This window comes from Anolis carolinensis, chromosome 6 (genome assembly GCF_035594765.1).
Source record: "Anolis carolinensis isolate JA03-04 chromosome 6, rAnoCar3.1.pri, whole genome shotgun sequence".
Taxonomy (NCBI): Eukaryota; Metazoa; Chordata; class Lepidosauria; order Squamata; family Dactyloidae; genus Anolis; species Anolis carolinensis.
Window position 1 is genome coordinate 99,869,521 of NC_085846.1, and position 19,183 is coordinate 99,888,703.

The 19,183-nt window shown below is 38.9% G+C and overlaps 1 protein-coding gene across 6 annotated transcripts in view; it reads left to right on the forward strand.

The window, feature by feature from the left end:
• myo3a (myosin IIIA) overlaps positions 1 to 19,183 on the forward strand; it is a 127,093-nt gene that overhangs the window by 45,052 nt on the left and 62,858 nt on the right. For 3 of the 6 annotated variants that reach the window (XM_062957879.1, XM_062957878.1, XM_062957880.1), the window contains exons 6-9: positions 6,172 to 6,248; positions 8,666 to 8,811; positions 12,082 to 12,147; positions 13,796 to 13,951. In XM_062957879.1, the coding sequence (XP_062813949.1) occupies positions 6,172 to 6,248; positions 8,666 to 8,811; positions 12,082 to 12,147; positions 13,796 to 13,951 (445 nt within the window). Of the gene's footprint in view, positions 1 to 6,171; positions 6,249 to 8,665; positions 8,812 to 12,081; positions 12,148 to 13,790; positions 13,952 to 19,183 lie in introns of those variants that run through there. The other 3 variants (XM_062957883.1, XM_062957881.1, XM_062957882.1) reach the window with 3 other exon arrangements.

The following is a 19,183-nucleotide window of genomic DNA, read 5'->3' on the forward strand; positions in this document are numbered from 1 at the left end:
CTTATAGGGTTGCTGGGGAGATGGAAAGGGAGAAGAAACATATGAAGCCAAATATACATTCGTAGTGCAATATAAAAAAGGTCAACAACAAGAATATTCGTATTTTGTTATATATAGACATTTCCAGGGTTATGTCATCAGAGAATTACTATATTTGCTGTCAATTTTTTACTTATGGCATAAAGCTACAGATCCATAAAAAATATCAAAAGAAGCCCCTGAGAGTGACTGCCGTCTGATTCACATGGCATTTTGCTATCTATGTGATTTAGTGTACCGCTTTCCTGAAATATTAAACACATTTTTGCATTTTGAAATCTTAAATCATTGCATGGGGAGCTAGAGCTGACAGACTGGAGCTCACCCTGCTTCCCAGATTTGAACCATCAACCTGTTGATCAGCTGTCCTGCCAGTACAAGGGTTTAACCCATTGCACCACCGGAGGCTCCAGGAAATGGGATAAGGACCCTTTAATCTATCCTACTTCCTTCTAGGCAGAAAGTGGATATAGAACAAAGCTAGGGATGAGTCCTGACACCACATATACAGAGAGGGAAAGAGGAAGCTAATTATGAGAGTAAATGCATAGACCTTCTAGTGATTATTTGCTTAAGATTAATTAAACCTTGTAAATTGTGTCAAGGTGCTACACTATTAGTAGAACTAGATATTTATATGCAGTCTTTTTCTCTAATTTGGGGAGAGTCCCTCAAAACTCGAGAATTTGTACCCTCATCTCTTATCTAAAGACAACCCGCGAAAACTGGATCTGGCAACTCAAGACCAAAGTGATGTTTACAAAAATAACTAACTTGAGACACTCACAGCCCCCTATTCTAATTGGAGTTCTAGTTGCCCTGCATGAACTGCAAACTTTGTATGAATCATTCCATAAAGCATAATCTTTACTTAAAGCAATTTCACTTGAAACAGTTCAGAAATAAGTTTTCCTGTGCCTTTAGCCTGATGAGTCAGAGAAGGGCTTTGTGTTTTCTTTTAGTCATGCCAACATGTATCAGTAAATAAAGCTCTCTGCTTCACTGATTTCAATCAAGAGCTTTTGTGCTGCTGCTGCTCCAGAAACCAGATAATACGATAGTCGTATATTCCATTCTATAGAAGAGCACAGCTGGGACTTTGAATAGTTTGCTATTTAAGAATACACAGCTCTGAATGTAAAAAGATTGTGTCGTGCAGCTCCATCGGTAAAGATGGGCTTGTGGTACCTAACATCACCCTTCTATAGCGAGCTATCTCAGTTTGACGTTGTAAAGGACCAAGGAAGGTCCAAGGTGACCTTCTTTACTGGGGATGTCCCACAGATTGGATATGGTCACAAGTAAGGATGTGTCCCAATGCTCTAAATGGTGACTATAGATCCCTTTAGAGTTATTTTGTCAGGTTAAAAAGAGGTTTTTATTTTCAGTTTTTCACGTTTTGTAGGAGTCCTGCTCCCCAAACCTCAGTGAACGTTGAAGAATGACTAATCTACACTCAGTTCATGTGGGGTAACAACTAAATCCCACTAGGTTAGGTCAGTCTGATGTATGGACAAAGCTTGGATAACAATTCCCAGTAGTCCTATTGACTACAGAATAATTTTCTGTCACATAAAAAAGGTAAAGGTTTTCCCCTGACGTTAAGTCCAGTCATGTCTGACTCTGGGGGTTGGTGCTCATTTCCATTTCTAAGCCGAAGAGCCGGCGTTGTCCATAGACACCTCCAAGGTAATGTGGCCAGCATGACTGCATGGAGCACCGTTACCTTCCCGCCAGAGCGGTACCTGTTGATCTACTCACATTGGCATGTTTTCGAACTGCTAGGTTGGCAGAAGCTGGAGCTAACAGCAGCCGCTCCTGCCGCTCCCGGGGTTTGAACCTGGGACCTTTCGGTCTGCAAGTTCAGCAGCTCAGTGCTTTAACACACTTTGCCACCGGGGCTCCTTTTTCTGTCACATAGACCAAAAATATCTGTGGAAATTTCTCTAGACATTAAGTAGATTTGATGCAGCTGAGCAATGCTTTCATACTCTGTGCCTTTGTGTAAGGTTTGCACTGTGGTTTTAATCCATATGGATGTGCACTCTATATTTACATCTCCTCTGAAAATAGCTTTAAACACACACCACTCACATATACACACAAAAGTCCCAGAAAAGCCATTGTGAGAAATCTTGTGAGTCAGCTGGGTTTATGCTTGACTGGTTGATGGAAGAGAAAGGCAATATTGCCAAGTGTGGCATTGCTGACATCATGGTCCCCTCATAAGAGGCAAGAGCCCAAGGAAATGTCCACCCAATGATGCACATTGAAGTGTCAGACTGCTGCCAAGAGCAAAAGGCTAATACAAATACTAATAATGTTTAAAAATCATCCTTAAGAAAGCAGTGTTTCATGATTAAAATTTAAGGCTAGCACTGTTTTTAATCCAAACATACTCTCCTAAATTTTAGCACTTCAGATTAAAGGAATGGAACACTATTTCAGTTCAGTTTCTCCTGTGAATTAATGTTAGTTTTATGTTTGCCCTTTTCTCTGTGAAGCCATTTATGTTAATCAGATCTGACAGTGTAGCATAATAAGAGTTCGCTCGCTGCCCTTTTCTTTTGGCATGATGGTCCAAGTGTGTGTCCCTTTGCCAAGCTGAAGTGAACCAGGACACAATGTATATTGTAGAGGAAAAAGGTGCAAGGTCCTTCTCTTCAAATCGTAAATATGAGTACCCATCACTTTTGCAGCTGGTTTTGCGAACCTTAGTCAAGTACATATGAAGAGTGCATAATCTATATAGAGTGAGAATTTTGAATAGTTTTGTAATCTTCTCTCTTTAATTTCTGTAGTAGTCCCCTATTGTAGAATTACTCTGCTTCCATGGTTATGTTGACATTAGCACAAAACTATAAGCCATAGTTCTGGAGATCCTGGCTTATCAGTTATCAACAAACACAGCTCCCTCCATTTGGCTCCTCCCAACAATTTTTGAGTAACTTCGAAAATTTATTAGGAGGAAAGGATTTAAGCTTAAATCCAATTTCTTACCACAACTTGAGCCAGCCTGAATTGATGTGCTCTAGCTGAAACAGACACTTGGATTTAAACCTTCATGTTACATCTGAACCCTAGTCTTGATTTATCACTCAAACAAGCCAGTAATCATAGACCAACTTCAAACTCTGGCTTGTTAGAAGAATGACAAACAAGGACTCTAGACACAGATGTAATGTTAAGCTGTCGAAGAATGACAAACAAGGACTCTAGACTCAGATGTAATGTTAAAGTGTTAACTCTTCAACAATGAGCCAGGATTCTAAATATTCTGTTTTCATCTTTTTTGCCAATGTTCCATGATCATTTCACAAACTTTTTTCTCCTGTACATCTTTTTAAAAATCGCTGCTGCTTAGTTAGTTGCTTTTGGTCTAGCTTTGCACTGGTTTTTTATTGCTTTATTGCTACTCTTGCATTTTTGTGTAAGTATTTGCTTTCACATCTTTTAGGGACTTGCTTGTTTGATATAGTTTATATCACGCATGGGCAAACTTCAGCCCTCCAGGTGTTTTGGATTCCAACTCCCACAGTTCTGAACAGTCTACCAGCTGTTAGGAATTGTGGAAGTTGAAGTCCAAAACACCTGGAGGGCCGAAGCTTGCCCATGCCTGGTTTATATAATGATGATTCCTTTGGACATTTCTATCTATCGGAGTACAGATTATAAATAGGTAGGCAGGTAGACAATGAGACGGAAAAACTGATATGAATATATGACCATGACTGTAGCTGTTCTGTTTCTTTTTGCTTTTTACTGTTAATAGTGTACTTTATGGGCCTTCCATTTAGCTCCTGTTGTGTCAAAGCAAATGAAAATGTGGCACACCTACCTATATTCTTCAACATCTTCATTTACTCAGCCATGTTTTACAGTCTCCATTTTAGAGGACGAGGGACATATTATGTGCAGCCAGTTGGGCTTTTGGGTACCTGCCTCGTGATACTAAGTAAAAGACTAAGCTTCTTGGTAAATGGAAGCAGATCCTTAGTTTTATAGCTGGCGTAGCGCAGGCATGTGCAAACTTTGGCCCTCCAGGTGTTTTGGACTTCAACTCCTACAGTTCTATGCCTGGTATGAAAAGTAAAGCCCTTGCAGGCTGTTTCTCATACTTCAGGAAATAATATTGGTTGCCATGTTGACTGAAAGGATTTTGGGAGGTCAAACACAAAAAATCACATTTCCCGCTTTTGGTTCAATGGACTGATTGCTTTAATATGTATTGATCTTCTATGTTCTTTTAAGCTGATTTCCCCCCTATTTTAACAGATGTATGTGTTTTTCACTGATGCTATATGTTGTGTTTGACGCTATTGTTGTTCTCCATCTATATCTATGGGGAGAAGTGGTTAAGATAATTTATTATTACTAGCAGGGAATGCTAGCTGCTGGAGGAGCACCTGTTACCTTCTCCCAATGTCATTTAGATAAGCAGCATGAGAGGCAAGTTGTTAGACACCATGGGTGTCTGGTCTGATCCAGTAGTTCTTTTATGTCAGTGGTTGAAAAAAAATCTAAAGCAGAGGTGAGAAACACAAGGACATCCAGATGTTGGAATGCAACCACTAGGTATGCTAGCTAGAAGAATTATTGGTAGCTGTCTGCAACAACTGGCTAAAGACTCCGGATTCCTCACCCCTCACATACATGGCTGTAGTTAACTAGTGTCAAATCAACTTCAACTTATGGTGCCCTCATAAATGAGAGCCCTCCAAGTCACTGTATCATCAACAAACTAAGATTTTGTAGATTCAGCTATGTGACTTCTTTGATTGAATCTATCCATCTGGAATGTGGTCTTCCTCTTCTCCTACTGTCCTCAAACTTACCAAGCTTTATTTTTTTCCTAGTGAGTTATGTCTTTTCATGTTATGGCCAAAGTACAACAGTCTCAGTTCATTCATCTTAGTTTCTAGGGAGAGTTCTGTCTTAATTCGTTCTAGCACCCACTGGTTTGTCTTTTTTGCAGTCCACTGTCCTCTTCTCCAGCCTACATTTCAAGTGAGTTGGTTTCTTCCTATCAACTTTCTTTACTGCCCAGCTTTCACAACTATACATAGAAATGGGAAATACGGTGATATGTGCAATCCTAACATTAATATTCAAAGATATATCTTTGCTCATTTCACAAACGAAAACCTGGGCACAATTGTCTAACTAACATCCATGTAGTCACTATGGCAAAAATGGAAAATTGGATGAGCTGGGAGAGACTAGTAGTTTGTTTTTTATCTCCTCTTATTGAATTAGATGAGTGCAAACTAGTTTTGCACTTTCAACTCAGTTTGCAGCTGTGGATGTAATTGATGACAAAGGGGGAAAGTTAGAGAAGAGGAGAGAAACTGAGACATTTCAAAACCTGCTGACAAAATCAGATGGCATGTGGTTTAGCAAGATCGTAACTGGCAAATTAGGACAGTTTGAAGAGATGCCATTTATCCAAGATTATGGTAACAACACGTGTTTTGTGTGAGAGGCCTTTGTATAATGTGTTGTGCTTAAGCTATCATGTGGTCCCCAACAAATGTTAGGCACCCTACTATGGTAACAGCTTATGTTCAAGATTTAAATGTTTCTGATGGGCTTTTCCCCTTATTAATTACAAATGTGATATTTTTTGGGGGGGATGAGAATAAAATGAAAAGAAACATAGATGGCTATTTTTCTAATGTTGGCAAAGCATCATTTGTAAAAAAAAAAGTGTGGCTTATGTGTTTTCTTTTCTAAAAAAAAGAATACTTGGTATTTTAAAAAAAAACTCAATGTGGTTTCCTGCTGCTAAGAAAAGCATACAGAAAGGCTATAATCACCCATCCAAAAAATATGCAGTCAGATTGCTTGTAAAATACCTCATTTAGATCTAAGTCCATGCCCCTTTCAGTGACTGGTGGTGATGGAGGAAATTCAGAAAGGCAAGCTGGATATTTGTCAGCCTATGTTAGTGGAATATTGCTGGCGGACTGGCTGGCTGGCTGGCTGTTAGAGAATTGCAAAAATGCTGCTAAGCTTTTGAAGGAAAAGGCCATGTTGGAACATAATTAAGAGAATAAGAAGTGGCAAGACCCTCCAAATGGAAATCTTAAAACATAAACGTCATACTGGTGTCAATTTGCCTGTTCCCTTTAGGTGTTTCGGCTCAACTGACCAGCAGTCGTCTCCGACGGAATACGTCAGTAGGGACTCCCTTTTGGATGGCTCCTGAGGTTAGGTTTTTTTAATTAATTGCTGGTTTGAGATCTGTCTATTTGTGCGTCTGTGCTTTTCTTTTTAATCTGTCACTTCCTAGTCCCTCTGTCTCCTCTCCCAAATTTCTACCGTGCCCTCTCCTTTATTCCCCTGTGACATTTTTAAAATCCTTTGATGAAATGCTTTATGTTTTGATCAATACTAAGGCTATTAAAACACAATATAGCTAAGGTGTCATTATTCACTCAAGTACAATGAAGCAACTACCTTATGTTGCAGTTGTTTCTCTACACAGAAAATATCAGTTGTAATAGGCTTGGTGACATAAATTCCTTTAAAAAAATCCAGTGTTTATGGCTCTTCATAGAAACCTGCTCATACTCTTCCCCCCTCTTGCTTTCTCTCTCTTTCTTTGCTGCTCTGTACCAGCTGATCTTAATTTGAACCCCAAAATAGGGGCATGTTAGTGGCTTTCAGGCCTCTAAGGGGAAACCACCACACAACCAGAGTACTAAAGCCAAGAATATTCTCCCCAAATAGAGGAGGGAGATATTAATGGAAATAGCTGTTGTAATGGTCCTTGTTGTAAGCTGCGCCGAGTCCCTTCAGGGAGATGGGGCGGGATATAAGAATAAAGATTATTATTATTATTATTATTATTATTATTATTATTATTATTATTATTATTAAATAGCTATAATGTGTTGTCGAAGGCTTTCATGACCAGAATCACTACATCTATTGCAGGCATCCTCAGAGGTTGTGAGGTCTGTTGGAAACTAGGCAAGTGGGGTTTACATATCTGTGGAATGTCCAGGGTGAGAGATAGATCTGGGTGAAATATCAGGAGAAAATGCTTCTGGAACATGGCCATACAGCCCAGAAAACTCACAGCAACCCAGAAATAGTTACAGATTGAGCATACTTTATATGCTCCAAAATCCAAAGTTTTCCACATGGGTGATTGGAATAGTGACACCTTTGTTTTCCGATGATTAAAAATATTGCTTATAAAATGACCATCAGATGTCTATGAAAAATCAATTAATTTCATGTTTAGATTTGGGTTTCATCTCCAATAATGCCTCATGACTTCTGGTGCCAGTCATTTTGGATATAGGATCAATCTGGATTTGTATTGAGGCAAAACCTGGTTTTGTATTAAGGTCTTCATTAAGTCTTCAAGTAAGAGCAGACCTACTATTTTGTGGAGTTGGGCAATCACCTTTGCTAGCATATGATGGCCTTGTTCCCCAAAATGACAGTGTGCCTGGTGTGCTGTGAAAAAAAAAAGCTTTAGTTACAGTCTGTGCAGAAGGGGATGCTTCACAATCATTCACAAAACAAGCACCCTATTGACAAGCCTTAAAAAATTCTAATGGCATAGTCTAGTCTGATGGGTTTTTTGCCATCTGCCTTGGCATTTGGTGATTGATTACAGTTTGCTCACAACCTGTAAGAGAACTTAATGTGGCACCCTATAATTGTGCTCTCGCTACTAAAGTACCCTCAGCTAGACACTAATTCTAAATGACTTTGACCTGGTATCTAAGTGTTCTTAGCCTTTAAAACATCAACGGGAAGCGGCAACAAGGTGTTGGGGAAGGAGAGCCCCTGTGCCTCCTAAGCTAGTAAGATGTTCCCAAGTTCACTGCAGAATGCATGGCCATTGTCAGCATTGAAAAAACATTTAATTGTCAACTAAGTGAGCTTTTGTAGATGGAATGAGAGGGGTGCCATCTTGCTCTTCACTTCTGGAAGCCAAACATCTCAGGCTCGCTCTGCATTAATCCAGCTGGAAAGATGTTATTTTGAATTCCTTTCAGATGTGTAGGCAGATGCTTAGTTACCATGGCAATAGCACTGGGAACATGGAAAAGAACATCCCTCTCCCCACTCTGTATCATTGCAGTCAAGCATCACAGGCTGAGATATTTGGGGTTCAATGCTGTTGTTTTGTTTTAATTTTTGTAGAGCTTGGAAAATTTACTTTTAAGATTGTAGTTCTCAAAACCCACTCACCCTAGCTGGTGTGGCCATTGTCCACATTGACTGAAGGGTTCCAATAGAAGAATTAAAAAGAACCTTACCACATTTGCTTTGTTTTGTTTTAATTTGTAGTATGGCTGCTATGATTAGGTAGGCTGGAAGACACAAATGCAGTTTAAATATGCTTATATTTTCAGGGTAGTTCCACTTCAAATTGGTCAGTGGTTCTCAACCTTAGGTCACCAGATGTTTTTGGCCTTCAGCTCCCAGAAATCCTAACAGCTGGTAAACGAACTGGGATTTCTAGGAGTTGTAGGCCAAAAACATCTGAGGACCTCAGGCTGAGAACCACTGACATAGCGTGACATTCAAAAGTCTAAAACGATGTCTATCCTGATTGTTGTGGAATAAAAATTTATTTTTATACACCTTTATATCTTGACAGGTTATTGCATGTGAGCAACAGTTGGATAGTTCTTATGATGCCAGATGTGATGCATGGTCACTGGGTATCACTGCTATTGAATTAGGTGATGGAGACCCACCTTTGGCCGATTTGCATCCCATGAGAGCTTTGTTCAAAATACCAAGGTATGGTTGTGAAAAATGTTATTTAATACTATCGCTGCTGTGGAAAATGTTATTTAACACTGCAATGGACAACACTGCCAACTTGACTCTTTAATTTTAATTAGGGTGAAAAAAACACTAAAATTGACTCCCTTGATCCTTCATTAAAAAAAGGCAACTTGTATTTTCTATCAAAGAGATATTGAATTTTAAGGCTTTGTTTGTGCCATTACATTGTAAAAACTTTTTAAAAAATTATCATGTCAGAAGTGACTTCAGAAAATACTGCAAGTCGTTCCTGGTGTGAGAAAATTGGACGTCTACAGCAGTGGTTCTCAACCTGTGAGTCCCCAGGTGTTTTGACCTACAATTCCCAGAAATCCCATCCTGTTTACTAGTTGTTAGGATTTCTGGAAGTTGAAGGCCAAAACATCTGTGGACTCACAAGTTGAGAACCACTGGTCTACAGAGACATTGCCTAGGGGACACCTGGATGTGTTACCATCCTGCTGGGAAGCTTCTCTCATGTCCCTGCAAGCTAGAGCTAACAGATGGGAGTTCACCCTGTCTCGTGGATTCAAACCAGCAACCTCCAGGTCAGCAACCCAACCTTCAGGTCAACAGTCTAAATGAAGTTTAGGATGTCTCTGTATTAAATCATTGATGGTACCTAGCCATAATGTGTCACCCATGTTTGAGAGTCAGTATGTTGTTGTGCTTTGAATGTAAGACTATGGTCTAAAGGAACAAGGATTTGGATGCCTATTAGTCTTGGAAGCCCACTGAGTGACTTTGAGCAAGTCACAAGCTCTCAGTGGCAAACTTTATCTGAATAAATCTTGCTAAGAAAAGTCTGTGGTAGGGGCATCCTAAGTTGGGGTCAACTTGAAAGCACGTAGCGACAAAAATTGTCTGATGAACTATACAATAATATGTTGGACTTTTTAAGGGAAAGCCAAGAGCTGTTAAAGTATGAGTAATGCAACACTTGAAGAAAATAATGAACATGAATTATTGTAGTTTGATTGCAGTTTGAATTTTCAGTTTTTGTTCAAGTTACTGAGGATATTAATTCAGTGAAAATGCTCAAGTGTTTTGAAAAAGGTAGTGGAGCAGTGCTCCTGCAGTGATAATGGGCATTTGAGCTAAGCCAGGCATGGGCAAACTTTGGCCCTCCAGGTATTTTGGATTTCAATTTCTAACAGCCTCAAGCTTCTTCCTTTTCCTCCTCAGCTGCTTAAGCTTATGGGAGTTGAAGTCCAAAACACCTAGAGGGCTGAAGTTTGCCCATGTCTGAGTTAGGCACATAGACTCTTCTGGGAGCTTGAACTTGGATGGCACAGTGTTATGGCTCCCCCAGCTTGGAGATCCACATTGAATTAATGAACATTTTTGTACAAAGAAACCTTATTAATTCAGATTTTTTTTATCAATACCAATCTCACATCACAAAGAAATATGCAAAAAAAAACCCTCTGTCTTATTTTTGGAATGTTTGTTTGGATTTTACACTTGGTTCCTTTATGCTAAGGATATAAATATTTCCTAATTTCCGACTTGAAGAAAGCAATTAGTAATGTTAGCTATTTTTCTCACTGCAAGAAAGTCATCAGAAGGTGTGCAATTTTGGTGTCCGTTTTGGGGGTTTCTGTGCCAAAAAATTGGGTGTTTTGAATAAACAATTACATTTTAGAAAAAAAACCACCCAATTTTCTGCATAGAAAATTAGTAAAAACATATTTACACAGAAAAACTCAAATGGACTGTCTCACATAGAATTGTGAAGATTCTCAACGTGCAGAAATATTCTCATTGGGGTTTCCAAACATTTGGAAAGCTCTTCTTTCAATTGTTGGTTGAATATTTTCAAGTGAACAAAGAAAGGATGGAGAGAATATATCAAGTTATACATCATTCTTGCTTGGAAATTCATGTATAATATTTTGTAATGTATATAGTTCTGAACAGTGACTGGAGCTAGGTTTCTGCATATTTTATAGTTGTCTCTGTTTTTTGAGCCAATCACAATTGTAAAATGTTTGCATAGTGTGTATGTATATGAATTTCCCAAAATGTACCATAACCCTTGCAAATGTGCATATTTTTAAGGCACACATCAATCTAAGGAAGTGGTACACAGGCCCCTTTTCTTAAGAATCCCAAAGAAATTATTTTGCATCCCTAGACCCAGCCCCATATTAAACTGAAAAATCTTATACTCTGTGACGATGAAGTTGAAGTGTACACACAACTGAAAGCATCACCTATCCTTCACCTTTTTCACTCCTGACCCTAGTTTCTTCGTTTCCTCTTACGTTTTTTTATGATTTTCAGTTGAAATTACTTTGAGCTACAAGAGGGCTAACCCTATTACACAGCCCAACAAAAAAATATTTTCTTATTGTCTTGGTTTTTAGGCCTGTTCCTAGGGTCATTTGATGCACTGATTCAGAAAATTGCATTGGATAGACCACATCAGCTCTAGTTTCTTAGATATGTTTGTCATGATTTTCTATGGGCAAGCAGATGGCAACTGATAGATGCCATATGTTCTGTATCTCAAAAACTAGAGCTGATAGGGGAAAACTGGTGCCATTTTTGAAATCTTCAGGTCAAATATACCTGGCTAGATTTGAGGCACTGGAATGTGTTTTGTTGTTAGACAAAGGGACAAAGGCTGGTGATCGATGTAGGGCAGCAGTGGTGGCAAAACATTTGGGACTAGCTTTGTTCCTCAGATTTGTTATTTGTGAAATGCCATGAATAAATTAATTATAATGTTATGCCTTATCTTTCCCTGAAAGCTTAACAAGCTTCATTTTTCTTAGATTGTAAACAGCTTCTTCTTAATCAAAGCAGTTGGTTAAATTAGGATCCTGAAGGAATTGGAATTAAATACAATTTTTCTCCTTCAATTCTTAAAAATATTACCAAACTCAAAGAATTGTTCAAGTCTGCTACTTGTGGAAAGGAGGTTGTCAGTGATGCAAAAATAATAACAAAGAAGTCATTAGTCATAGCATCTATTTCAGAATGCAGGGAAATTAATAGCATCTTTTGATTTATTGAGGAGTGATGGTTAAGCCCTCCTTTTTGAAAGCCTTGTAACATTAAGACAATCAGTAGTGCATTATACTTTTCTAAACAGAGATCCCTTTAAACTAGAGAAAATCGGTTTTTTCCTTTTTCCAAAGTCATTACTCAGCTTGACTTTTCTCACTCTCTTTATTGTTGTGAAGAATACATTCAAGCCTATTGTAATTCTTTGTATTAACTTCATTTCTTTTGCAGAAATCCACCTCCAACATTAAGGCAGCCAGAACTATGGTCATCTGAATTCAATGACTTTATCAGCAAGTGAGTGACAAATTGACAGTTAAGACATTAAAAAAATAAATCCATGCAGCATGCTCTTAAGAGTAATATGGTGTATTTATTAGAGTAGCATTGAAATGATTCAGATGGCTTAAGTGAGCAGGAATATTACTTTCTCTAAGCTTTGAAAGCTGTGTTGCTTTCCATTCACACCCCTCTATTGTTCTAGAGCAATTGCCCAGATTTGCACAGCCATACTGTCTCCACTGGGGTTATTTTGAGAGTTGCCCCTCTTGTCCCTTTATATCTTTAGCCATTTAAAATGGATCCCAAGCACCCTGAAGCAGTGCTCCTTGAAGCTGTGGTCCTTAGACTGTCTCTGAGCCATTGGCATGTTTCTAGGAAAGAAAGCAGCAGCTGTACCTAATTGGCACAAATATGCGATGCACACTGGAATAATTTTCAGCATTCCAGATCAACTTAGACTGTGACTCTGCAAGTTGTTCTTGTTTTGTTGTTGTGTGCCTTCAAGTCATTTCTGACTTATGGTGGCCTTAATGCATTTTCCCCCCCAGAAGATTTGCCCTTGTCTTTCTCCGAGGCTGTGGGGGTGTGTTTTGCCCAAGGTCACCTATTGGTTTTTATAGTTGAGTGGGAATTTGAACCCTGGTTCCCAATGACCTTCATCAAACAATGGGCAGCGCCCCACTTCACCATGGGGTGTGGGGAATCTGGCACCCCACGCCTCTCATCGCCTGGATCCATGGGAGGATGATCATATGGGGGAAGCGTGAGCACATGTGGAATGTGTGGCTTCTCTCTATAGATTAATGGCAACATGGGAAGCCTCCCATGTTGCTGTAGCGGCACACCAGTACTGCCCTCCTTCACCCACAGAGCCAACATGACATTGTCTGATGGAAGCCAGCTAGCTTCATGGGTGATCGGGCCTAGTTCGGCATATGTCACCAATTTTAGCCCCATATGATAAGATAATTATTCCAACACTCAAGCACTACACCACACAATTTGAACTCTGGCCATAGAAACCCACTTGGTGATCTTCAACAGTCACATTCTCCCAGCCTCAAAGGAAAGGAATGGCAAACCTCTTCTGAAAAAATCTTGCCAAGAAAACTCTGTGATAGGTAGGAGGAGGAGGAGGATAAGGACTATTCCTGCATCCTATTCATCCTATTCATGCCTAATAATAGCACTGGAACATAAATAAAATATGGAGCCCCTGATGGTGCAGCGGATTAAATTGCTGAACTGCAAGGTTGGTGGTTCGAATCTGGGGAAGCGGGGTGAGTTCCCACTGTTAGCTCCAGCTTCTATCATCATAGCATTTCAAAAACAGGTACAGCTCTGGAGGGAAGGTAACGGCGCTCCATGCAGTCATGCCGGTCACATGACCTTGGAGGCATCTATGGACAATGCCAGCTCTTCAGCTTAGAAATGGAGATGAGCACCAACCCCCAGAGTCGGACCCGACTAGATTTAAAGTCAAGGGGAAACTTTTACTTTTACTATAAATGAAATATAACATGGTAAAGGTAAAATCAATGTAGATGAAGTTTTTTCTTATGCTTGTCCACATATTTTCTTTGCTGACTCTTATTGTTGCCCCTTGTAGCTTCCCCTCTTGCATTATATTTCCTAAAAGTTGTTCTTTTTTCTGCCAGTCTAGGTGTTTAACAAAAGATTATGAGAAACGTCCAACTGTGTCTGACCTGCTGCAGCATGATTTTGTGAAACAGGTGGAAGGCAAGGAGAATATCCTGCAGATGCAACTGATGGAATTCATTGAAGTTCACCAGCAAATGGGAGTCACAGAAAAAGCAAGGTACTTCTACTGTCTGCATGTAACAAAAATGAAATTTAAGGCCATTTAAATAGCCAACATCTCTATAAACTGGCCTTGCCACACGCAGTTGCCTCCATATTAACTGGATCACAAACTCCATCATTTCCAGCTAGCAGGGCAAATCTGTTGCTTTATATGTTTGGAATGCAGTTGCTATCACAGTCTTTTTTAGGATAAGCACTTGAAGTGGAGAGAGAACTAAACCAAGGAAAGTGACACCCACTTAATGCAGCTTTCCATTAAATTATTGGAGACTCACTAATACTAGCAAATGCGTTAATGAGTGCACACATGCTTAGAATATCCTCCTCTAGATGATTTAGAATATTTTCTCAGGATGTTTTTCCATGTCCGATTTGATTATATATTCACTTCCAAATGCAAATGGCCCATTTACTCAAGATAATCTTTTTTTGCTCTTGTGTCTTTTCCTTCGGCTTTACTATGAGTTTCATGCACGTAAGAAGATTTTCAATATTGATGATTGGTAGTGGGGAGAGTGCATATGTTTCCCTTTAGAGATAACATAGACTATCAAAAAGTCAAATAAATTGGATTTAGACTGCATCAAAACAGAACTATCACGAGAAAATGACTAAACTGAGACTGTCGTACTTTGGACATGCTATCAGAAAACATGATTGAGAAAACAGATGCTAGGAAAAGATAAAAGTAGGAAAAAGAGGAAGGCCATATTATATATCAATGGATTGGCCCATTAAAAGTAGTAATAGCTCTCAGTTTGCAATAATTGATCAGAGCTAATTGGATCTAAATGAGCACACCTTAATACACTAGACATAATATGAAGTGAACTTGGTGTCACTCTAAAAACAACTTGGTTTACTAAGAAATTTGCAAGAAATGTGACTTATAGATGAGGTTTTTGCCATTGTTGTTTCAAAGGTATTTAGAGTTGTATTTTGTATATCAGGAATTACTCAATAATCTGTAGCCTTTCTACAAAACTGCCTAAAGCATTTTGGCTTAGTGTCAAGCCTTTGAAATAACTTCATCAATGTGCCGCATGTGAGATTCAGTCATTTATGAGTATTGATATATTTTTATACTGTTTCCAGATTTCTTTAAAAATATTTTTAAAGGGATTGTGAGGTTTATTTTTGATCTTTTCAGTTGTCAATGTGACATTTTCTCTATAGTAAATGAGCTGCATAGAGAAACCTCATTAAAATCAACTGCCTTTCTTCTTATTGATATTTATGGCAACTTAATTGCTTTTGCACTTGCTTTTTGACAATCTTCCAGTGAGATCTAAGTGTCTAGTTCGTTCTTTTTATTGCCTGTCATTTATCTCATAAGGATGACCTGCCAAGAAATGAAAACAATTCTTTTTTTTCTAGCACTTTTAAAGTGCTGAGAGAAGCCTTTAACATCCACAAAAATTGGGATATGGCCAGTATTTGTAGAAGTAAAGCTGTATTGGATCGCTGGTCAGGAGCAAATCTAGTGTACAATGCTAATGAGAGAGCCTGGAGCTCATACTCAAGAAATGAAACTAGATGCGTGACTTGATGCAAGCAATAAACCCAAATATCTTCCCAAGCAAACACTTCTTCAAGCAATAAGTGCCATACTGTTCCTTATTTGTTGCAGGGAATGTTGATGTCTGTGTCTCCTCAAGATTGCACTGTAGGTGTCCCATTTTTCCAGCACATAGTGCAATATTTTGTCACTGATAAATGGGAAGTTCCTTTATTTCAGCTAGTGGTTGCAGCAGCTGTACAGAACATAATGTTTAGAGATCTATTAGAAATTGCTTGTGACAACACTGGAGACAAGCAAAATATTTTTTTCCTTCCTTTTCTTGTTTGAGCATGTGAGGCTGCCTTGTGTGTTGTTAGACTACTGGTTCAGGACTGTCCATCTAGCACAGAGATGGGGAAAATGAGGCTTATGGGCTACAATCACCTCACTCAAAGTACTGGATATACTGTGTATAAGTCTAGAAATTTTAGTCAAAAATGGGGCTAAATCTTGGACTAACTTATCCAAAGGTCAATGTAAGTACAGTACCTTAACTCTTATTTTAAAAGGGGATCAGTCCATCTTTTCTTTCAGTAAAGTGATGAAAGGTAACAGCATAGTCCATCCTGGGAAAAGCTAAAAGAAGCACTAGCACTCACTATTCGCACCACCAAGGTGCTGCTTTGGACCTTTTTGAATGCCTGGACTAGAAAAAGCTGGTGGTGGCAGCCAGGGTGCTCCACACCCCCTACATGGAATGACCCTCAATGTTCATAGGTCATATCAACATTCATAATTTTGGCTAATTAGAAAACTGCAGGGACTAAAAACTCCAATTCCTTCCCAAGTGACCATTTTCCTTTTACCCAATATTCGGTTTAGAATTTTGATGTGAAACAATAGCACAGACACCCACCTGCTTGTTACAGAAATAACCTGGTATGTGTCGCACCCCAGACCTGAAGCCATCTATGACCAGAGTATCACACAGGAGTCCAGAGTAAAGGCAAATAGTTTATTGTAAAAACACACAAAAAGATATATAGTAAAAAGCAGGGATAAGGAAAAAAGGTGTAAAATCCAAAAAGTCAGCTATCAAATGTCTCTTGTAAATCCGAAAGCAAGGCAGTTCAATAATAGTCCCAAAATCCAAAAGCAACTTGAGTTCATAAACCTAACTTGAACAAGGATACACAACATGAACATGGAAAAACTCTCAGAATATTTGAATCCCAAAACCAAGAAAAGAACTAGAGAACCCAGGCCTGACTGTAACTTAAAAGCCACGTTGCCTGAACAGTCGAGGAAAGAGCCCATTGCTCCTAATATAGAGACATGAAAGCATTATGTCTCCCCTGAAACTTTTGCTTCCCATGAAGGTGTGTCGATTGATGAAGCTGGTTATCTGCTCGAATTTGCGGGTGAGCCTCCTGACTTAGGTCAATGTCACCAGGTGCATTCCCATGAGAATTTCTCCTCAATTAGTCTTCACTAGATTCCTTATCTGTAGGGGATGATTCTAACTCCCATGACTGGCCTTGAAGACCTTGAGGATCAGAGACAATTACATTCTCAGGCCCATCTGTGCCTGTGTCTAAAGCCGTTTCACTTTCTGGCTTTACGTGAGAATGAGTCCCAGGGTCTGCATCAGAATGAATCCCAGGAAAGCCCACAATCACATCTGACTCTAAATCATCAGTGAACCCATCAGCCCCTGCCTGCTGTGAGTGCTGCTGAGCTACAACAGTATGATCCCCTAACCCACAGGATCTCTTGTGAAACAGAGCTGTGTTTTGTCTCTCTCCTACATGGGCATCATGTATCCAACAAGCCAAATAGACCCCTCATATCCCCTTCTGTTTCCCTGAGTTTTCCTCAAGGTTCCCCTCTGTAGCAAAATTAGATGTGGTAGCTGATGTCATCTTCAGTGTAATCTGGAGCAAAGCTGATGTCATCTTCAGTGTGATCTGGAGTAAAGAGGGAGATTTGGGTCCCTTGCCTTGAAGCAGCATTCCCCTTTCTTGGAAGTAGAAGACCTGCAAACAAGTATTCTTTGAGAGGTGACTTTTGACTTTTAAGCATGTCAGAAAAGGCTGCAGTGTGCTTTACGGCATTCTTTCTCCTTGACCTCTACAGCTTATCCATATAAAACAGTTTGGCCTCGCCTAACATGCTCCAGTGCATAGCAATTAGATGAGCAAAAGTGACATTGGAGGAGAGCGGCTATTCCATCAAGCATTATCTGGCAAGATCAGTTTGTCTTCTGTTGCTTCATCTGTCCATTTGTGTTTGCCAATCCAGGAAAAATGTTGTGATGCTTGTGGTTTTTGTAGCTGATCCAATTAGGTTTTACTACAAAGCCTTTTCACACATAAACATAAAACAACCCTGTAGGCATTTGGAAAGAATGTACAGGATGACCTTTAGCAGTGATAAAAGGCAAGGAAAACACGTTCTTCAATGAGATGTTGAAAAAGCTAGGTGTGACCCATAAGTTTTCAGAAAATACATTTTCAGTAACAGCTCTTTATAATAATTAGAACAGTGTAGATATGGCATTTAAATAGAAGTAAGGGTTAAACATAATCTGTTGCTTTAATCATGGTTAAAAACCCCAAATACACAGTGAAACTGTGCTTCAGCTTGAGACCTGTCCACAGAAAAGTTGTATAAAATAATTCCAAGAATAACTGCTTTTTGTGTTGCAGAGAAACCAAAGAAATTGTCTTTATCATGGTGTGCTTAGGAAATAATATGTTGTTGACAGCAATGCCACCTTTAAGACATTATTTTTTAAAAAAAATAATGATTTTTAAATTGATAATCCCACAGTTTTTTCATATAATAAGTAAGATATGCATCTTACAAGAAAAAGCTTATGCCATTACCAGTTTTGCAAGCCACGTTTTCTTTTTACTTTTAAAATCTTTGAGGATGGTAGTTTGGAAGATGGATGATTGCCAATTTTCCTAATTGTTTCTCTTGTAAATATTAATAATGCAATTAAGAACTCACATGTTAGTAATTAGCAATGCCTAATGTAGTACTTTGAGAAATAACTAATGAGAGCTGATATGTTATATTTGGAAAGATTTGAAAGCTCCAAGACCAGACAATGGTGATGTTTATTTGTGTGTGACCTTCAACTCACATTGTGATTGTGGTGATGCCATAAATTTAATACGGTTTTCTTAGGCAAGGAATACTCTGAGGTGGTTTTGTCAATTCTTTCCTCTGAAATGGTGTTCATTTGCTGGCCTGTCAATTACATATTCTCAAACAGTTCTGTATTGAAACACAAAAATATATTAAAAGTTGTAGCAATCACCAGTCCACTGAGCAATTAATAATTGTTTATTTTCTGCTGTGCCCTTGGGAGTAATTTCATTTTTCTTAAAGCCATTCTTCAATACCATATATAATAAGAGAACATATGAGCATGTAGAAGGCTGTGAAAGGTTCAGAAAGGTTCAGGCAGACTAGTGCAATGGAGAAAAATTAAATTTATTCTCACAGAATCAAATAAAATGGAATTCAAAACATAATAAAAGGGAGAGCAGATTTTAAAAAGCTCCCTCTGAGCCTCAGAGGTAGTGTTTATACTTGCATTTCTACCAAGTTCAAGTCACAATTGTCTGCTTTCAAAGGCTTGAGAAGCAGCCAACAAATAAGTCTTCATTGAGCAACTTTTCAAGAAATAGAGGGGATGGGAAGGGGGGAGGAGAG